The 21,524-nt window shown below is 40.7% G+C and overlaps 1 protein-coding gene across 1 annotated transcript in view; it reads right to left on the bottom strand.

Annotated features, from left to right (window-relative positions):
• LOC124616499 (chondroitin proteoglycan-2-like) overlaps positions 1-21,155 on the bottom strand; it is a 52,257-nt gene extending 31,102 nt beyond the window's left edge. Inside the window, exons 1-3 of the mRNA XM_047144810.1 lie at positions 21,149-21,155; positions 20,014-20,093; positions 17,618-18,637 (exon numbers count right to left, since the gene is read on the bottom strand). Of these exons, the coding sequence (XP_047000766.1) occupies positions 17,618-18,637; positions 20,014-20,093; positions 21,149-21,155 (1,107 nt within the window). The remainder of the gene's footprint in view (positions 1-17,617; positions 18,638-20,013; positions 20,094-21,148) is intronic.
• Between the last annotated feature and the right edge of the window lie 369 nt (positions 21,156-21,524).

Raw genomic sequence — 21,524 nt, 5'->3', positions numbered from 1 at the left:
CTTCACGCAATATCGTATCTCCCATTTCGTCTTCATCTACATCCTCTTCCATTTCCATAATATTGTCCTCAAGTACATCGCACTTGTATAAACCCTCTATATACTCCTTCCACCTTTCTGCCTTCCCTTCTTTGCTTAGAACTGGGGTGCCATCTGAGCTCTTGATATTCATACAAGTGGTTCTCTTCTCTCCAAAGGTCTCTTTAATTTTCCTGTAGGCAGTATCTATCTTACCCCTAGTGAGGCAAGCGTCTACATCCTTACATTTGTCCTCTAGCCATCCCTGCTTAGCCATTTTGCACTTCCTGTCGATCTCATTTTTCAGACGTTTGTATTCCTTTTTGCCTGCTTCATTTACAGCATTTTTATATTTTCTCCTTTCATCAATTAAATTCAATATTTCTTCTGTTACCCAAGGATTTCTATTAGCACTCGTCTTTTTACCTACTTGATCGTCTGCTGCCTTCACTACTTCATCCCTCAGAGCTACCCATTCTTCTTCTACTGTATTCCTTTCCCCCATTCCTGTCAATTGTTCCCTTATGCTCTTCCTCAAACTCTCTACAACCTCTGGTTCTTTCAGTTTATCCAGGTCCCATCTCCTTAAATTCCCACCTTTTTGCAGTTTCTTCAGTTTCAATCTGTAGTTCATAACCAATAGATTGTGGTCAGAGTCCACGTCTGCCCCTGGACATGTCTTACAATTTAAAACCTGGTTCCTAAATCTCTGTCTTACCATTATATAATCTATTTGATACCTTTTAGTATCTCCAGGATTCTTCCAGGTATACAACCTTCTTTTATGATTCTTGAACCAAGTGTTAGCTTTGATTAGGTTATGCTCTGTGCAAAACTCTACAAGGCGGCTTCCTCTTTCATTTCTTTCCCCCAATCCATAGTCACCTACTATGTTTCCATCTCTCCCTTTTCCTACTGACGAATTCCAGTCACCAATGACTATTAAATTTTCGTCTCCCTTCACTACCTGAATAATTTCTTCATCATCTGCAGAGCTAGTTGGCATATAAACTTGTACTACTGTAGTAGGCATGGGCTTTGTGTCTGTCTTGGCCACATTAATGCGTTCACTATGCTGTTTGTAGTAGCTTACTAGCACACCTATTTTTTTTATTCATTATTAAACCTACTCGTCTATTACCCCTATTTGATTTTGTATTTATAACCCTGTAATCGCCTGACCACAAGTCTTGTTCCTCCTGCCACCGAACTTCACTAATTCCCACTATATCTAACTTTGACCTATCCATTTCCCTTTTTAAATTTTCTAACCTACCTGCCCGATTAAGGGATCTGACATTCCACGCTCCTATCCGTAGAACGCCAGTTTTCTTTCTCCTGATAACGACATCCTCTTGAGTAGTCCCCGCCCGGAGATCCGAATGGGGGACTATTTTACCTCCGGAATATTTTACCCAAGAGGACGCCATCATCATTTAATCATACAGTAAAGCTGCATGTCCTCGGGAAAAATTACGGCTGTAGTTTCCCCTTGCTTTCAGCCGTTCGCAGTACCAGCACAGCAAGGCCGTTTTGGTTAATGTTACAAGGCCAGATCAGTCAATCATCCAGACTGTTGCCCCTGCAACTACTGAAAAGGCTGCTGCCCCTCTTCAGGAACCACACGTTTGTCTGGCCTCTCAACAGATACCCCTCCGTTGTGGTTGCACCTACGATACGGCCATCTGTATCGCTGAGGCACGCAAGCCTCCCCACCAACGGAAAGGTCCATGGCTCTTGGGGGGGTTTTATTGATTAGCCAGTTAAAATGTAAGAGCTTGCACACTGAAGGTAATCAGCACTGAACACAGACATCAGAAGACCAACCCTCCGTACATTACACAACTACAGCATATGTGATACTTCAGGTTTCTTCGGCATGATTGAACGGCGGTGTGATTCTGGACACACACCCGTATAGTTATTTCCATTTCATACAAAATATTTCGACAATCGACTCATCCGCGCTATATGCAGATTCTTGTGAGTGGGTTGACATTACGACATGGCCACAAGGAGAATCAATAGTTACGAAAACGTCTGAGCGCCAGAAAGCAAAATCGACTGCTTGCACAGAAATTTCAGACAAGTTTCAGGGAGCCGTAGTGTAATTTATGTCACTACCGCACACCTGAGGAAGGATACAGTGAAGATCCTTGATAAAGGGATAAATACCGCAACCATTCCAATAGCCGATTACATCAGCAACCGTGGACATGGTGAAGCTTCTTTCCCTGTCTAAAGGAGCAGAAGAGGTTGAGTGCGAAACATTTACAGCACTCTCCAAAGCAGAACGAGTGGCATACACAAACCTGAGGAAGGACAAGAAACTGTTATTCCGCCAGCCGACAAGGACAACGCTATGGTTCTAACTTCGCGTTTGGACTGTAATAAGAAGATTTTCAATCTTTTGAATGAGTGTGGACACAGACGAATAGGTGTCGAACCTACAAATATAATGGAGAAGAAAATGATAACTCTTCTCAGTGAATAAGCCTTGCCACGAAACGTCACTAAGGCTCTTAAAACAAGAGCAGTGGTACCACCGTGACTCTAAGGCATTAGTAAGATACACAGGGAAAGAATTCCTCGAAGAGCCATAGTTTGTAGTATCAGCGCACCTACATACCAGCTGGCGGAATCTCTGAAGCACATTTTCAGAGAATATCTGGGGAAATGCGAACGCCAAGTTCGGAAATCACTGACTTTGTACACTAGCTCATTCAACTGCTGCTCCTGGATACGGATATTACGGTCAGTTTCCAATATTATTATGTCTCACTTTCTGTTTCCTTGGTAGTAGCTGCGGCAAAGTTCTATGAATGTTTGTCAGCTTCCTGTTCAATGGGAAATGTTAGGAACAAACCAATGCCGTGATGATGGGTAGCCCATTATCGCATGTTGAGCGAACCTTTACACGGAACACTTTGAAGCAGTGGCTCAAGAATACAAAGATTTGAAACCGATGATTTTCATCGGTACTTGGGCGACGTGGTTGACGTTTGGCGCAAACAGCGAAAATACTTGAATAGTTCCTGAAACATTTGAACTTTGCCCATCGTAAGATAATATTATCGATGGAACTCGGAAAGAGGGTCAGCTACCTTTCGTAGTATTGTTAGTTAAGAGAAGAATGGATGTGTCAAAAAAAAAAAAAAAAAAAAAAGGTTCAAATGGCTCTGAGCAATATGGGACTTAACTTCTGTGGTCATCAGTCCCCTAGAACATAGAACTACTTAAACCTAACTAACCTAAGGACATCACACACATCCATGCCCGAGGCAGGATTCGAACCTGCGACCGTAGCAGTCCCGCGGTTCCGGACTGCGCGCCTAGAACCACTAGACCACCGCGGCCGGCTATGGATGTGTCCCTGTGCCGCAGTGTGCATAGAAGACTTAAGTAAACTGACCGACATCTCCACACCTTGCTCCTTTATCATCAGTCCCAAACAAATTTCGTGCTGAAGACTCCGGTTCTTAAAGCTCGAACACTTTCAGAGAAGTAGAGCTTGTCCAAAGACTTACAGCACTTATGATCACCGTTACAAAGGAATACGTACTCTGATCGAGAAATTAAACGGGAACTGCAGTTACAATCAAGAACTCTTCAGAAAAGATTGAGAATGACCCAATATCTGGAAAGATCGCTGTACTGCCAGGGAAACGTGACATCCAATATATTTCGATCACTTGAACTAAGAATAAAATGTCTTCTTTGTGATCATAAAGGTGATGTATTTTCCAGGAAGCTGAATGTGTACCGCATTCCATGCTAATGTCATTGGCCAGACTATCAGAACACTCGCGAAAAGCCGCAAGGACCACTAGGGATACACCCGACTAAAATAACCAAGCAAATCAGATGTTGCCGAACGCTGCCTCGAACGTAATGACAAAAGCAAGTACGAAAAGGCTATTATTTGGGGTAAACACAAGTACATCTCAGAAAGCTGATATACGAAGACAGAGGTTCTGTGCAAACAATATTTGGCGGTCATGCAATCAATTTAATTACAGCTCGCCGAGCACTACATCCACCAGAGATGGAAAACGTTGAGAGGACTTGCGTTTCACGGAATATCAGCTGGTGCTGTAAAGACAAAACAGCATCAAAATACGTATTTGGCGTCGGGAATCAAGCTCAGCTATAAACAGCGGCGCGTGACCAACAAAGTTCACACTGCTGATGCAGTCAGGCATCGGGTTTACGTAACAGGAAAACTCGCACCTGAAGATGACAGCTGCGTCAGTCGCCGAAATATTCTGCTTAAAATGGAAACAAAAACGAGACAGTACACCCCGGAGCATTCAACGTGGGTTATGTCTACTTTCGACCAGCTAACGCTAATTTTAAGTAACGAGGTGATGAGAATGTGAAGGTAACATAACATTCAACAAAATATTCCTGTTACAGAAAGTGATCCCAAATTATGCCAATGTCGACTGGCAAATAAAAGCAGCTAAATTAGCAAAAAAAAAAAAAAAGAGGAACTATTAGGTTAAAAGTGAAATCAAATTACGGTACACGAAAGTATAGGAAAGCTAAATAAACCAAGGTACGAGGTTCATTTATATTTAGGAAATAGACCCTAATCTCCACAGGTCACAAACATAACCCATATACAGACTGAGCTCTTACAAAAGAACAACAGAAAATCGTCTCAAGGCATAAGACGAAGGCTGTATCCCTCGTTAACTTCAAAGTAAATGAGCTTATTCTGACGAATATAACCCTTTAAACAAATCCCTCAAGCATAATATTGCTCTAAAAATCAGCAGCAAGAGCACAAAGACAAATAACAGTTAAAATACTTATAAGTGACACCGTCACACTAGAGCCTAGTAAGAAAAACGTGTTGACAAATAAAGCCTACAAACTGGTTACTAAATCTATGTTTTCAGGAAACACTAAAATTGGCAATGAACACAAAACTTTGAAATACATCAACAATAAATTAAGTGTTCACTATGCTCTGACATTGAAGCCTGCTAAAGGAAATTGTGTATTCATTATGTATAAAACAGAATACATTGAAAACATTTTAGAGTCTTTTCAGACTAGTAACTTCACACAACTTGAAGCAGATCAAACCCACATCAAAATTCCAAGCAGCCTTACAGCTGCCAATTCCTCTTAAATAAATGTGAAACTCAGGACTGCATGATGATGAATCCAACTGCATCAAAACTTCATTCAAAACCAGGGAGTCACAGAGGAAACTGTCTCATATAACCTGCAGTAAGCTCATGAAACCGCGCACCACACAGAATAAGTACAAAATGAGAAGACATTCTTACTACAATTTTGAAAACATTATACAATCTAAAGTACATCATAAAACGCAGTTCTTATAGAACATTAAAGACAGCCACATACTACCAACAGCTTGATTTGCTCATTACATACTGTTCACATTCACTCTAGCTGTTGACATAATAAAAAACAACCTCTTAAAACGGAAAAACATTCATCCTTCCTGAAATATATTGGATAACGCACTCTCAAACTTGTAGTGTCTGATAATTATTTCACATTCAATAATAAAGTCTACTGACAAAACGGAGTGCATGCATTGGGAAGCAGTATTGTTGGACTGTTGACTGGTATTTAACTATCCGAAGCAAAAATTCTTCTCATCCAGTAATTAAACAAGCAGTAAAATATTTCAGTACTGGTTGATGTTTATAACTGTGAAGATAAAGGTACAAACATTTACATCAGAGTCACAATCAGACATGAAACAAACAATAACATTAAAATTCCAGGCCTTAAAATATCCGACGTTAGTTAGAAATATTTCGGAGCCCAACAACCGAAGATGTTACGATGAGTAACACATCCTTCCACCTGGGCCAGTACAAGATGCATAACTTTAGTTCAGTGCTTCACTGTATACGTAAACTCGCATGTCGTACCATCATATCTACTACAATTGTTGCTACAATATTTGCCACCGAAAAGAAAATTATTAGATTTAATCGCACATAATTATACTTCTCTTTCCAATCTTAAATTAATTTCATAACGATAACAGAAGACATGGTTTACTCATCCACATATCCCACAAAGCGTATGGCAACTTCACACTATATCCTCCTTGAAACTATTGTTTTTGTAACATACATGAAGCATCGCCATGTTTTCTAAATGCTGACTATGTGTGCTGCCGTAAAAAGTTGAATGGTGTATGTTCAACCCATGTCCAGTGGCGTTTAATAGCGCTCACATAGAACCTGAGCAAGAATATGTTAACTCTAAAATGCTTCGACAGATGACAAAACAGTTGAAAGTGCCATTTGCACTCCTGCAATTGGCGCAGTCACAGGTAGTGTCTAATTTGTCTACCATTTGATTAATGAATTAGAATGTAACATATTGTGTTTTCTTTCACTATTTTGGCCTTTTTACCGTGTAAGGGAGCGAGCGCCGTGGCGACTGGGGTCCGACTTCTATGTAACACAGACTGGCCGCTGCTGCTTCAAAGATGTCAAACAGGAAGAGCTCCACTACGCAGCGGAGACGCTGTTTTTCTTTTTGACAATAAATTATTGATACCTGTTTTCCTGTACTGAGAAGGTTATCACAAGAGACGGGAATGCTACACATTATAAATCGTTAATAAATGTAGCAATACGAATTAAAACATCCAAAATAGGCAACAGAGGAGAAACCTTACTTTATGCTTATTTATTTACTAGACTGCACTATTCGTACAATCAAACAGTCAGCACATATCTATTAAAATCGGATTTTGATAAGTTATCAAAGTAACTTTAAGGTTTAAAACAAAATTCTAATTGTATTTCACAGGAAAATGAAAATGATTCTTGAAAATCTATACATTACAATGAAGTATTCGCTTATCGACTGCACATGACTAGTAAATGCTATTGTAAATTTCCTAGAATCGAGTTGAGTCTCCTATCAGATAATCCAATTTTCCTCTCAAAACGTGACCTCTTAACATCTACACTAGTAACTGGGGCTAATTTCAAGCACTTAAGAATTGTTGTGTCCAATTACATTGCAACAGAATTGTCACCTTGTGGTATTTTGTAAATATTTATAAGTTTGTCATATTCGAGATATTTCGAAAGCACTAGTTTAAACTTTTCGTTAAGTAATATACCTCATTTCCCGGGCACGCTCTCCAATCTTTGCACTGTGTCATTCACAGTTTTCACAACTTCATCAAAGGCTGTCTTGTTTCTTGCATCTACATCTACATGGATACTCTGCAAATCACATTTAAATGCCTGGCACAGGTTTCATCGAACCACCTTCACAATTCTCTGTTATTCCAATCTCGTCAAGCGCGCGGAAAGAACGAACGACTATATCTTTCCGTACGAACTCTGATTTTCCTTATTTTATCTTGGTGACCGTTTCTCCCTACGTAGGTTGGCGTCAACAAAATATTTTCGAATTCGGAGGAGAAAGTTGACGATTGGAATTTCGTGAGATGATTCTTCCGCATCGGAAAACGCCTTTGTTTTAATAATGTCCATCCCAAATTTTGCACAATGTAAGTGACACTCTCTTCCCTATTTCGCGATTTATACAAAACGTGCTGCCCTTCTTTGAACTTTTTTGATGTACTCCTTCACCCCTATCTGACGAGAATCCCATACCACGCAGCAGTATTCTAAAAGAGGACAGACTAACTTAGGGTAGGCAGTCTCCTTAGTAGATCTGCTACATTTTCTAAGTGTCTTGCCAATAAAACGCAGTCTTTGGTTGCCCTTCTCACAACATTTTCTTTGTGTTCCTCCCGGTTTAAGTTGTTCGTAATTGTAATTCCTAAGTATTGAATATAAGGCCTTTAGATAGATAGTGTAACCGAAGTTTAACTGATTCTTTTTAGTACTCATGTGGATGACGTCACGTTATTTAGGGTCAATTGCCAATTTTCGCACAATACAGATACTTTTTCTAAATAGTTTTGCGATTTGTTTTGATATTCTGGTGACTTTAATAGTCGGTAAACGTCATCTGCAAACAACCTAAGACGGCTGCTCAGATTGTCTCTCAAATCGTTTATATAGATAAGGAAGAGCAAAAGGCCTATAATACAACCTTGGGGAACGCCAGAAATCACTTCTGTTTTACTCGGTGACTTTCCGCTAATTACTACGAACTGTGACCTCTCTCACAGGAAATCACGAATCCAGTCACATAACTGAGGCCACATTCCATAAGCACGCAATTTCAGTAGAAGCCGCTCGTGTGGAACTATGTCAAAAGCCTTCAGGAAGTCCATAAATACGGAATAAAATTGAAATCCCTTGTCGATAACACTGAACACATCATGTGAGTATAAAGCGAGTTGTGTTTGACTATGTGTCAACAGACCGTTTTCTTCGAGGTAATTCTGAATGTTGTAACACAGTATATGTTCCAAAATTCTGCTGCACATCGATGATAATGTTATGTTCATGTAATTTGTCGGATTACTCTTACAGCCTTTCTTGAATATTGGTGTGACTGTGCTACTCTCCATTCTCTGGGTGTGGATCTTTCGTCGAGCGAACGGTTGTATTTGATTGTTAAGTATGGAGCTATTGCATCAGCATACTCTGAAAGGAGCCTGATTGGTATACAGTTTGGACCAGAAGACTAGACTAGATATCTACTTCTATGCTACCCATGTTGACAGCTGTTCTCGATTCGAATTCTGGAATATTTACTTCGTCTTCTTTTGTGAAGCCACCTCGGAAGGCTGCGATTAGTAATTCTGCTTTGGCAGTACTCTCTGTGATAGTACCTCCAATGCTATCGCACAGAGAAGGCGTTGATTGTGCCTGCCGCTATCATATTTCAAATACAACCAGAATCTCTTTGGATTTCCTGACAGGTTTCAAGACAAAATTTCGTTGTGGATACTATCATAAGCTTCTCGCATTGAGGTCCGTGCTAAATTTCGAGCTTCTGTAAAAGATCCCAATTTACCCTTTTGTGTCTGTTTGAATTAGGCATGTTTATCCGTTGTTTCTGCGTGTTCTGACCCGTTTTGTGTACCAAGGAGGATCAGTTTCGTCGTTTCATTAATTTATTTGTTATAAATCTCTTAGTTTCTGCTGATACTATTTCTTTCAATTCACGCCACATCTGGTATACACTTATATTGTTAAACTGGAAGGAGTGGAAATAGTCTCTCAGGAAGGCGTCAAAAGAATTTTTATCTGTTTTTTGAACAGGTGTACGGGGTGGTCCATTGATCGTACCAGGCCAAATATCTCACGAAATAAGCATCAAACGAAAGAACTACAAAGAACGAAACTTGTCTCGCTTGAAGGGGGAAACCAGATGGCGCTATTGTTGGCCCGCTAGATGGCGCTGCCATAGGTCGAACGGATATTAACTGCGTTTTTTAAATAAGAACCCCCATTTTTTATTACATGTTAGTGTAGTACGTAAGAAATATGAATGTTTTAGTTGGACCACATTTTAGCTTTGTGATAGATGGCGCTGTAAGAGTCACAAACATGTGGCTCACAAGTTTAGATGAACAGTTGGTAACAGGAAGGTTTTTTAAATTAAACTACAGAACGTAGGTACGTTTGAAAATTTTATTTCGGTTGTCCCAATGTGCTACATGTACCTTTGTGAGCTTACAATTTCTGAGAACGCATGCTGTTACAGCGTGATTACCTGTAAATACCACACTAGTGCAATAAATGCTCAAAATGTCCGCCAATCTCAATGCTTTTGGTAATACGTGTAACGACATTCCTCTCAACAGCGAGTAGTTCGTCTTCCGTAATGTTCGCACATGCTTTGACAATGCGCTGACGCATGTTGTCAGGCGTTGTCGGTGAATCACGATGGCAAATATCCTTCAACTTTCCCTACTGAAAGAATTCCGCGGACGTCAGATCCGGTGAACGTGCGGGCCATGGTATGGTGCTTCGACGACCAATCCACCTGTCATGAAATATGCTATTCAATACCGCTTCAACCGCACGTGAGCTATGTGCCGGAAACCTATCATATTGGAAGTACATCGCCATTCTGTCATGCAGTGAAACATCTTGTAGTAACATCGGTAGAACATTACGTACGAAATCAGCATACATTGCACCGTTTAGACTGCCATCGATAAAATGGGGGCCAATTATTCTTCCTCCGATAATGCCGCACCATACATTAACCCGCCGAGGTCACCGATGTTCCACTTGTCGCTGCCAACGTGGAATTTTCGTTGCCCAATAGTGCATATTATGCCGATTTACGTTACCGCTGTTGGTGAATGACGCTTCGTCGCTAAACAGAACGCTTGCAAAAAATCTGTCACCATCCCGTAATTTCTCTTGTGCCCAGTGGCATAACCCTACTGGACGTTAAAAGTCGTCGCCATGCAATTCTTGGTGCATGGAAATATGGTACCGGTGCAATCGATGTTGATGTAGCATTCTCAACATCGACGTTTTTGGGATTCCCGATTCTCCCCCAATTTGTCTGCTACTGATGTGCGAATTAGCCGCGACAGCAGCTAAATCACCTACTTGGGCATCATCATTTGTTGCAGGTCGTGGTTAACTTTTCACATGTGGCTGAACACTTTCTGATTCATTACATATCATTACCATTCGGCCAACGCTCCGGACACTTGGATGATGTCGTCCAAGATACCGAGCAGCTTACAGAGCACTTGCCCGTTGGGCATTTTGATCACAATAGCCATACACAGACACGATATCGATCTTTTTCGCAATTCTTAAACGGCCCATTTTAACACGCATAGTGTATCACGAAGCAAATACCGTCGGCACTGGCCGAATGTTACGTGATACCACGTACTTATACGTTTGTGACTATTACAGCGCCATCTATCACAAAGCGAAAAAAGTGGTCCAACTAAAACATTCATATTTCTTTACGTACTACACAATATTTAATAAAAAGGGGGTTTCTATTTTAAAAAAACGCAGCTGATATCTGCTTGACCTATGGCAGCGCCATCTAGCGGGTCAACCATAACGCCATCTGGTTTCCCCCTTCAAGCTAGACGAGTTTCGTTCTTTGTAGGTTTTTCGTTTGATGCTTATTTCGTGAGATATTTGGCCCGGTCACTACCAATGGACCACCCTGTATATTTCGTTTATTTCTGGAGTATTTGGGGGTTACAATATTCAGTCTCGCTACGACAACCCTGTGTTCGCTAATCCCTGTATCCTTGTTGATGCTCGTTATTAACTCAGAATTATTTGTTGCTAGGAGTTCAAGCGTGTTTTCACAACTAGTACGTCACGTCTGACAGGAAACCGAACTCGGCCGCAATGAATGTTAATTCACTTCCCATTTCTGAAGATTTGGCAAGTTCCTTTGCCGCTACAATAGAAGATGAGACTTTCTCTTGAGTGATGACTACCATGGTTACACTCAGAAAATTTGAAGCGTATTTAACTGCTGCAGAAACATGTGTCCTCCATATTGTTATGATTGTTTGAGTGCAATGCCCTTACAAGTCAAAATCGTTCATGGGGCTTTTACGAAGGTCTTAATACGGGAAAACAGTTTATCGATATCCAAAGCAAGATTCGTATGTCTTCCGAGACCTTGTGAAGACGATGCGTCATGCAGGTCGCTTGTAATATGTATGGATATAACTGTTTAAAGTTAACGCAGGCTTTTTCATGTATGGTGCAGCGTCTCAGGTGAAAATATAAGCATTGTCCCTTTTAATATACTCAGGCCACAGTAACTGAAATGAATCGGCCATTAATGGACAATAACCGAATTGATAACTTTCTCCAGACACCCATTTGCAGCCGGCCGGAGTGGCCGAGCGGTTCTAGGCACTACAGTCTGAAACCACACGACCGCTACGGTCACAGGTTCGAATCCTGCATCGGGCATGGATGTATATGATGTCCTTAGGTTAGTTAGGTTTAAGTAGTTCTAAGTTCTAGGGGACTGATGACCTCAGCAGTTAAGTCCCATCGTGCTCAGAGCCACTTGAACCATTTTGAACTCATTTGCAAGCGGGAATGCTCTTATTGTTCCATATTCTGATGGGTTTAACTGTGCCACAGTAACATTGGTGATAAATTGACCCATATGATCACTTGACACATATACTTAAATCCAGTTGTTTCTATTTTTTAATTCGTCTGTAATGTGTTGTTGTTGTGTTCTTCAGTCCAGAGACTGGTTTGATGCAGCTGTCCATGCTACTCCATACTGTGCAAGCTTCTTCACCTCCAAGTAACTACTGCACCCTTCCTTCGTCTGAATCTGCATAGTGTATTCATCTCTTGATGTCCCTCTACGAGTTGTACTCTCCACGCTTCCCTCCTACATTAAATTGGTGATCTCTAGATGCCTCATAACGTGTCCTAATAACCTATTCCTTCTTCTAGTCAAGCTGTGCCACAAATTCCTCTTCTACCCGATTCCATTCAGCGCTTCCTCATTAGTTACGTGATCTTCAGCATTCTTCTGTAGCACTACATTTCGAAAGCTTCTATTCTCTTCTTGTCTAAACTGTTTATCGTCCATGTTTCACATCTATACATGGCTACACTCCATACAAATACTTTTAGAAAAGGCTTCCTGACACTTAAATCTATACTCGATGTTAACAAATTTCTCTTCTTCAGAAACGCTTTTCATGCCATTGCTAGTCTTCAATTTAAATCCTCTCTACTTCTACCATCATATTTTGTTCCCCAAATAGCAGAACTCATCTACTGCTTTAAGTGTCTCATTTCCTGGCAGAGTTTACGTCGAGCATGGCGGTGGTGGTATGGGAAGACACATCGTAGTATTCCATGTGTCCCATGGTTACTCTGTAAAGTCGCATTACTGCAAGAATTATGAGACCGTTTTGGCAGATCGCGTCCATCCCATAATACAAAGGCTTTTCCCCAGTGATGACGCTGTGTGCCAAGACCAAAGGGCCGCCTATTCACGCAGTCCGAATTATCCATGACTGCTTTTGTAGCACAAGAATGAATTGAGGCATATTCCTTGGCAGTCACCAGATACCAGTATTATTATATTATTGAGTCCTTGTGGCCAACTTTGGGTGCCTGATCACTATTCACTTCTAGCATCGTCACCTAAACTTGTCACTATTTTGCAGGACCTCTGTTTATCGATGCCGAAACGACTGGAAGCTAGTTTGAAAGACAACGTTTTTCCTACGCCGTTTTAAGCATTGTAATGTGTTGTGTTCTTGGTGTTTCGACATTTTTCTTCAATCTCTGTAGGTGCTGTGGTGTTTCAGTTAAGAATCTTAATTTCTGAAAACAGATGTCTACATAACGACCGCGGGTGAACACCACAAAATATTCTCACCGCTCGCTTCTGTGCATTCAATACTTTCTAAGTCATGAGTTACCGCAGAAAAGTATTGCATAAGATATTACTGAAGCGAAATATACAGTATGTCTCAGGAGGTTGACTCGTTTCTCTCCAGGGGAAGCAATTAGACGAAGAGTATAAGCAGTTGACCTTCATTGTTCGTGCAGCTCGCTAATATGATCCTCCCAACCAAGTTTTCATCAGTAAGTGCACCCAGAGAAATAGAGCATTGTGACCTGTTTATTGAATCGTGTTAACGCTGTGCGTTGGTTGTAGGAATATCTCGGTTTGTTATACAGAACTGATTATGATCCGTTTGCTCAAATTTAACGGGAAGTACACAATCATAGAATCTCTAGAATGTGTATTGGACCTTAGGGTAAATGCTGACCAGCCATTGAATAAGCCCTCATCAGATGGGTCGAAGTTCACCGTTACTACAAGAAATTCGTTCGTTCACGCCATAATAGCCCTAAATACATTTGTTGTTGTTGTGGCCTTCAGTCCTGAGACTGGTTTGATGCAGCTCTCCATGCTACTCTATCCTGTACAAGCCTCTTCATCTCCCAGTACCTACCGCAACCTACATCCTTCTGAATCTGATTAATGTATTCATCTCTTGGTCTCCCACTACGATTTTTACCCTCCACGCTGCCCTCCAATACTAAATTGGTGATCCCTTGATGCCTCAGAACATGTCCTACCAACCGATCCCTTCTTCTGGTCAAGTTGTGCCACAAACTTCTTTTCTCTCCTATCCTATTCAATACTTCCTCATTAGTTATGTGATCTACCCATCTAATCTTCAGCATTCTTCTGTAGCACCACATTTCGAAAGCTTCTAATCTCTTCTTGTCCAAACCATTTATCGTCCATGTTTCACTTCCATATATGGCTACACTCCATACAAATACTTTCAGAAACAACTTCCTGACATTTAAATCTATACTCGATGTTAACAAATTTCTCTTCTTCAGAAACCCATTCCTTGCAATTGCTAGTCTACATTTTGTATCCTCTCTACTTCGACGATCATCAGTAATTTTACTCCCCAAATAGCAAAACTCCTGTACAACTTTCAGTGTCTCATTTCCTAATCTAATTCCCTCAGCATCACCCGACTTAATTCGACTACACTGCATTATTCTCGTTTTGCTTTTGTGGATGTTCATCTTATATCATCCTTTCAAGACACTATCCATTCCGTTCAACTGCTCTTCCAAGTCCTTTGCTGTCTCAGATATAATTACAATGTCATCGGCGAACCTCAAAGTTTTTATTTCTTCCCCATGGATTTTAACACCTACTCCGAATTTTTCTTTTGTTTCCTTCACTGCTTGCTCAATATACAGATTGAATAAGATCGGGGATAGGCTACAGCCCTGTCTCACTCCCTTCCCAACCACTGCTTCCCTTTCATGCCCCTCGATTCTTATAACTGCCATCTGCTTTCTGTACAAATTGTAAATAGCCTTTCGCTCCCTGTGTTTTACCCCTGCCACCTTCAGAATTTGAAAGAGAGTATTCCAGTGAACATTGTCAAAAGCTTTCTCTAAGTCTACAAATGCTAGAAACGTAGGTTTGCCCTTCCTTAATCTAGCTTCTAAGATGAGTCGTAGGGTCAGTGTTGGTTCACGTGTTCCAACATTTCTACGGAATCCAAACTGATCTTCCCTAGGTCGGCTTCTACTAGTTTTTCCATTCGTCTGTAAGGAATTCGCGTTGGTATTTTGCAGCTGTGTCTTATTAAACTGATAGTTCGGTAATTTTCACATCTGTCAACACCTGATTTCTTTCGGATTGGAATTATTATATTCTTCTTGAAGTATGAGGGCATTTCGCCTGTTTCATACATCTTGCTCACCAGATGGTAGAGTTTTGTCAGGACTGGCTCTCCCAAGGCCCTCAGTAGTTCCAATGTAATGTTGTCTACTCCGGGGGCCTTGTTTCGACTCAGGTCTTTCAGTGCTCTGTCGAACTCTTCACGCAGTATCGTATTTCCGATTTCATCTTCATCTACATCTTCTTTCATTTCCATAATATTGTCCTCAAGTACATCGCCCTTGTATAGACCTTCTATATACTCCTTCAACCTTATTGCTTTCCCTTCTTTGCTTAGAACTGGGTTTCCCTCTGAGCTCTTGATGTTCATGCAAGTGGTTCTCTTATCTCAAAAGGTCTCTTTAATTTTTCTGTAGGCATTATCTATATTACTCCTAGTGAGATAAGTCTCCACGTCCTTACATTTGTCCTCTAGCCATCCCTGCTTAGCCATTTTGCACTTCCTGTCGATCTCATTTTTGAGACGTTTGTATTCCTTGTTGCCTGCTTCATTTACAGCATTTTTATATTTTCTCCTTTCATCAATTAAATTCAATATATCTTCTGTTACCCAAGGATATCTACTAGCCCTCGTGTTTTTACCTACTTGATCCTTTGCTGCCATCACTACTTGATCCCTCAAAGCTACCCATTCTTCTTCTGCTGTATTTCTTTCCCCCATTCCTGTCAATTGTTCCCTTATGCTCTCCCTGAAACTCTGAACAACCTCTGGTTCTTTCAGTTTATTCAGGTCCCATCTCCTTAAATTCCGACCTTTTTGCAGTTTCTTCAGTAATAATCTACAGGTCATAACCAATACATTGTGGTCAGAGTCCACATCTGCCCCTGGAAATGTCTTAGAATTTAAAACCTGGTTCCTAAATCTCTGTCTTACCATTAGATAATCTATCTGCAACCTGTCAGTATCTCCAGGCTTCTTCCATGTATACTGCCTTCTTTTATGATTCTTGAACCAAGTATTAGCTATGATTAAGTTGTGCTCTGTACAAAATTCTGCAAGGCGGCTTCCTCTTTCATTTCTTAGCCCCAATCCATATTCACCTACTACGTTTCCTTCTCTCCCTTTTCGTACTACCGAATTCCAGTCACCCATGACTATTAAATTTTCGTCACCCTTCACTATCTAAATAATTTCTTTTATTTCATCATACATTTCTTCAATTTCTTCGTCATCTGCAGAGCTAGTTGGCATATAAACTTGTGCTACTGTAGTAGGCGTGGGCTTCGTATCTGTCTTGGCCACAATAATGCGTTCACTATGCTGTTTGTAGTAGCTTACCCGCATTCCTATTTTCCTATTCATTATTAAATCTACTCCTTCATTACCCCTATTTGATTTTGTGTTTATAACCCTGTAGTCACCTGACCAGAAGCCTTGTTCCTTCTGCCACCGAACGTCACAAATTCCCACTATATCTAACTTCAACCTATCCATTTCCCTTTTTAAATTTTCTAACCTACCTGCCCGATTAAGGGGTCTGACATTCCACGCTCCGATCCGTAGAACGCCAGTTTTCTTTCTCCTGATAACGATATCCTCTTGAGTAGTCCCCGCCCGGAGATCCGAATGGTGGACTGTTTTACCTCCGGAATATTTTACCCAAGAGGACGCCATCATCATTTAACCATACAGTAAAGCTGCATGCCCTCGGGAAAATTTACGGCTGTAGTTTCCCCTTGCTTTCAGCCGTTCGCAGTACCAGCACACCAAGGTCTTTTTGGTTAGTGTTACAAGGCCAGATCAGTCAAACATCCGGACAGTTGCCCTTGCAACTACTGAAAAGGCTGCTGCCTACATTTATAAGAATGATATTTCCGGACGTAAAAGACTATGTTTTTCAGCAACTATTCTGATGAATACTTCCCTAAAAAAATCTATCAACAAGGAAAATAATGCAGAAAAAAGGACATTGGAATTTATAAAACGAAACTGAATTTATTGACAGTGTAGAATAAACAAAAAGGTAGGTGACGTATATTATGAGTTAAAAAAAACTTAAATCATTTTAGACCATAATTTTCGTTGTAGTTAGAGTTCCTAGACTGAATGTTCCAATACGTCAAACAGATGACATGTATTCCTACGAGTGTTACTCTAAATGGCTAGAGTATACATACAATAGTTATGTCAGCATTTGTGCCACTGAACCAAAAATAAAACACAAAGTTACGTGGTGCACATTTTATTCTGAAATATAAAAACCAACAGTCTTTCTGTGCATAAAATTATAATAACTTGATAAATAAATATTATTCTTTACCAAGACTGCGTCGTGTGACATCACACAATAAATACTTCGGATTAAGGATGGATAGCACAGATATAACATCCATTCTTAAATATTTATGTAAACACTACTTCATTAATGCAGATCTAGCTATCTTCTAAATGTAGTCCTCGATAAACTTAGACAGAACAACCAGCATGTCCAGCGTAATCACACACCCTCAGCTCGGCGTTGTACTGCAGGCCCGCTGGACACGGTATCAACCAAGCAACACCGTTCTCGTCGCACTTGTAGAAGCTGTTACAGTCACTGGGGTTAGGCAGCTGGGTGACGTCATCTGGATTCCAAGGTGGACAGGTGGGAGCATCTTTGGCTGGTTGCTGTGGGCTTTCACCGTTACCAGAGTCAGCATTTCCATTGTTCTGATCACTGTCAGAGGATACGCCGCCAGATGGGTTACTTGGAGCAGCTGATGACGAACAACCAGCGTTCTGAGGGTAATCACAGACTCTCAGTTTAGCGTTGTACTCAAGTCCAGGTGGGCACGCTATGAGCCAAGCCACACCATTCTCGTCGCACTTGTAGAAGGAGCTGCAGTCACTGGGATTTGGAAGCTGGGTGACGTCCTCCGGATTCCATGCTGGACAAGTAGGAACATCCCCAGTTGGTGGTTGTGGTTTTGCGTCACTGCCTCCCTCTGAATTTCCGTCATCCTGCTCTCCCTCGGAAGGGGTATCATCAGATGGGTTGCTTGCCAATGACGAAGTAGAGCAACGAGCATTTTCTGGGTAGTCACACACCCTTAGCTCTGCATTGTACTCTAGGCCGGCTGGGCATGGAATAAGCCAGGCAACGCCGTTCTCGTCACACTTGAAGAAGCTGCTGCAGTCCTTTGGATTGGGAAGCTGGGTGACATCTTCCGGATTCCATGATGGGCAAGTGGGGAAGTCGTCGGAAGGTGGCGGGGGTGCAATTCCACCATCGCCCGAACCTCCACCTGTTTCATTGCCATCACCTGATCCACCACCATTTCCGTTGTTGTCTTCAGCAGGATCAGACGAGGATGAGGAGCAGCCAGCTCGGTCTGGGAAGTCGCACACCCTCAGCTTTGGATTGAACTCGAGGTTTGCTGGGCACGGGATGACCGTCGCGACACCTGACGGCTCGCACTGAAGGAAACTTCTGCAGCTGTTTGGATTCGGAAATGGACCGGATGCTCCCTGACATGTTGCACTCATCTGGAAGAAATTTAATGGTTATCTGCGCGCTCTGCTCATAATTCATATGCTCTAATTTACAGTACATGCATGTAAATCAATCGTGGAGATGATTTATCTGATTACTGAACGCCATTGAATATTGATAAAAAGTTCTTGAAATATTAAAATCAGTTTTAATCATGTTTTAGTTTTCAGTTGCAGTTTCACATCTCCCATACAGTAGAACTAGTTTCTATCGGTAGAGGCGGGTAATTTCCTGAACAACCGATGGTGTCCCTATTGGTACTACAATGATTTTTATGTCCAGTTCCGATACAGACATTGTTGCTGACACAATTTCAGGAACCTGAAGATGAGACAGATCGTACTGGATAGTACTGAATAAAAATGAAAAATTGTATAACTGAGACTGAAAAGTAAACGATTTATTTGGAAAGTTTGTAATATCACTACAGTTTCTGTCGTGACGAAAATGCCGGATACAGTGAACTTTAATATACTTAGCATTCTCCGATTTGTAGCATCTGATTATTTGAGAGTTTGACCTAGGGAAATCTGAATGTGAGAAATGAACTAATTTCAATTTACGTGACGATCAAGCTTTATTTTTATAATAAAGTAAAGATAGCTGTGGGTGGTGAAGTCAATGCCAAATGTCATACCTCCAGTACCTTAAAGGAGCCTACATTAGCCCATCGGTTATTAGATTCCAATGTACTGTCTTCCCCCAAAAAGATGTGGATAGACCGTATAACACAGTATTCTCTTCGTATGTGTTATCTGATGGCTGATATAAAATTGTAAAGAAGTCTGTATTCTCGAAATGACGCATTCACTTTTCCTGAACGTAGGTATCATGCCTTGCAAGAAGCATGTGTCAGAGAAAATATATCGTTCACAGAGAAAGAACGCTATGCCCCAGTTTCGAAGGCGAATAACATATTAACACTTCAATATCGATAACACAAGTCCATATGTAATTCACTTTCTAGTGTGATACTTTGCCACTTCACGCCTGTAACCGACCACTAGGGTTACTATGATTATGAATCTTATTTCAGTATCCAACAACAATTAAAAAACCCGTGAGGTGTCTGTTATGAAAACGTTAACCAGACAAAGGGCTACGTTTTTCCACATTGTTGCCCTAATTAGTGGCTATATGTATCAAAAGATTTTTCGAATGGGTTAGGAATCAATTTCGGAAAACGTTTTCTTTTATTATTTGTGTTGTGTGCATAGAAATTTGAGAGGAACTGAGTGAATGTCAATCCTTAATAAGAGATGCTTCACTCGGTTACTAGATGAAACGGTTATCTAATCAGGTATTAGACAAGCCGTCATAGCGTGACGGAATACGCTATACACTCTGGTTATTGGTAGTGAACACTTACCACAATCGCTTTGCGGATGGAAGCTGCACTGCTGCATCCGATCAACGTCACCAGCACAGCTTTCACAAGAAGTGTCGGTCCTGAAAGAGAAACAAATTTCTTATCTCTGCAATAGTACTGATACAACAAGTATACATAGGATTTTAAACAAAAAGGCATTACAGACGTTACAGGACTCGATTTTTCCTTATTGCAATGCTCTAACCCTAACTGCTCACTCCTGAATATAAACTGCACATCTGCTTTATCATTAGGCAGAAATAATGATATATAAGTCAACGCCTCTTCATATTTTTCATTCAGTCTAATTGAATGGGATTCACTCCGATCTCGACTGTCAAACTATATTTCGTAATCACTTCATAGAAAGATCAGCAGTTGACATCACTCATTATAAGTTAATTACTATGTACGAGTATTAAGAAGTGTATCTCTGAGAGTGAACAGACGGTGTTGTTAGTCTAGTGGCAGCCTTTGTGAGCTGTACGTCAAAACCTCAAAGGTCCATGACACAAAGTCTAGTCCTTCTTGTCCTCATGATGTCAGGTTTAATCTCAGCTTTGATGTCCACTATATACAATAAATGTCACATGTGTTTCAGATAGGTAATATTCTAGGATATACAGCATTCCATTAATGAATCAATTGTTCTTTATCTATTTAAATCATCGGAATAGTATTAATTACACAAGTACACATTTCGTTTGTATCTAGTGTGTCAAGCGGGGTTAAAATCTCTTATCTTGTATAACGGGATATATAAGACAATATTGTACGCGAGAAGTAAAGTTGATTTTCAGATAAAGGATACGTTCTTATGACTGTACATCACAAAATTCAATACAACACATTTTCGGATAGAGATTCAAGGGAGAAGGAACTCCGCAATGTCTAATGTAATGAAAATATCCTAGCATTACTATTAGATACAGGAACGTGAAGGAAACACTAAGTCACTTTGGCCTGATGAAGCTTTGAATTTTCTTTCTCCCAAGTGGAAGTGCAGTGTCAGTGACTGTGACACTTACAATTTTCTATATGCAATGTAATTCGTAACAGGGACGTGTCTTCTACAGTAGAAATTCTAGTAAAGCGAATGTATAGACATATCTGCAATATGAGCCGAGAAACTTACGCGTCATGTTGCTCTGCAGATGCTTTTCACAAAACTTGCCTTCATCTTACATTCCAACGACTTATATACATGTCACTTGTGACGCATCCTAACGTCAATCACAACAGTACGAACGTCAGCAGCACTGATATCAAACAAATGTACTATTGTTGCATGACAGAATATCTCTTATCATGTCTTACCTGACGCAAGTAATCCCTGTTTGACGACATGCGAACACGTGTAACTTGACAGTAACTTGTTCAGAGCACTTAAGCGCTTGATATGGCGCACGAGGATGTTTGAGCAAGATATTAATGACATCTCTTCATTCAGCAAATGGGAAATACTTGCAATAGGTCACCAATGAATTTTGCTGGTCAGTGGGAGATACTTG

This window comes from Schistocerca americana, chromosome 5 (genome assembly GCF_021461395.2).
Source record: "Schistocerca americana isolate TAMUIC-IGC-003095 chromosome 5, iqSchAmer2.1, whole genome shotgun sequence".
NCBI lineage: Eukaryota > Metazoa > Arthropoda > Insecta > Orthoptera > Acrididae > Schistocerca > Schistocerca americana.
Note: the sequence above shows the minus strand (reverse complement) of the source record. Positions and strands in the feature narration are given on the sequence as shown.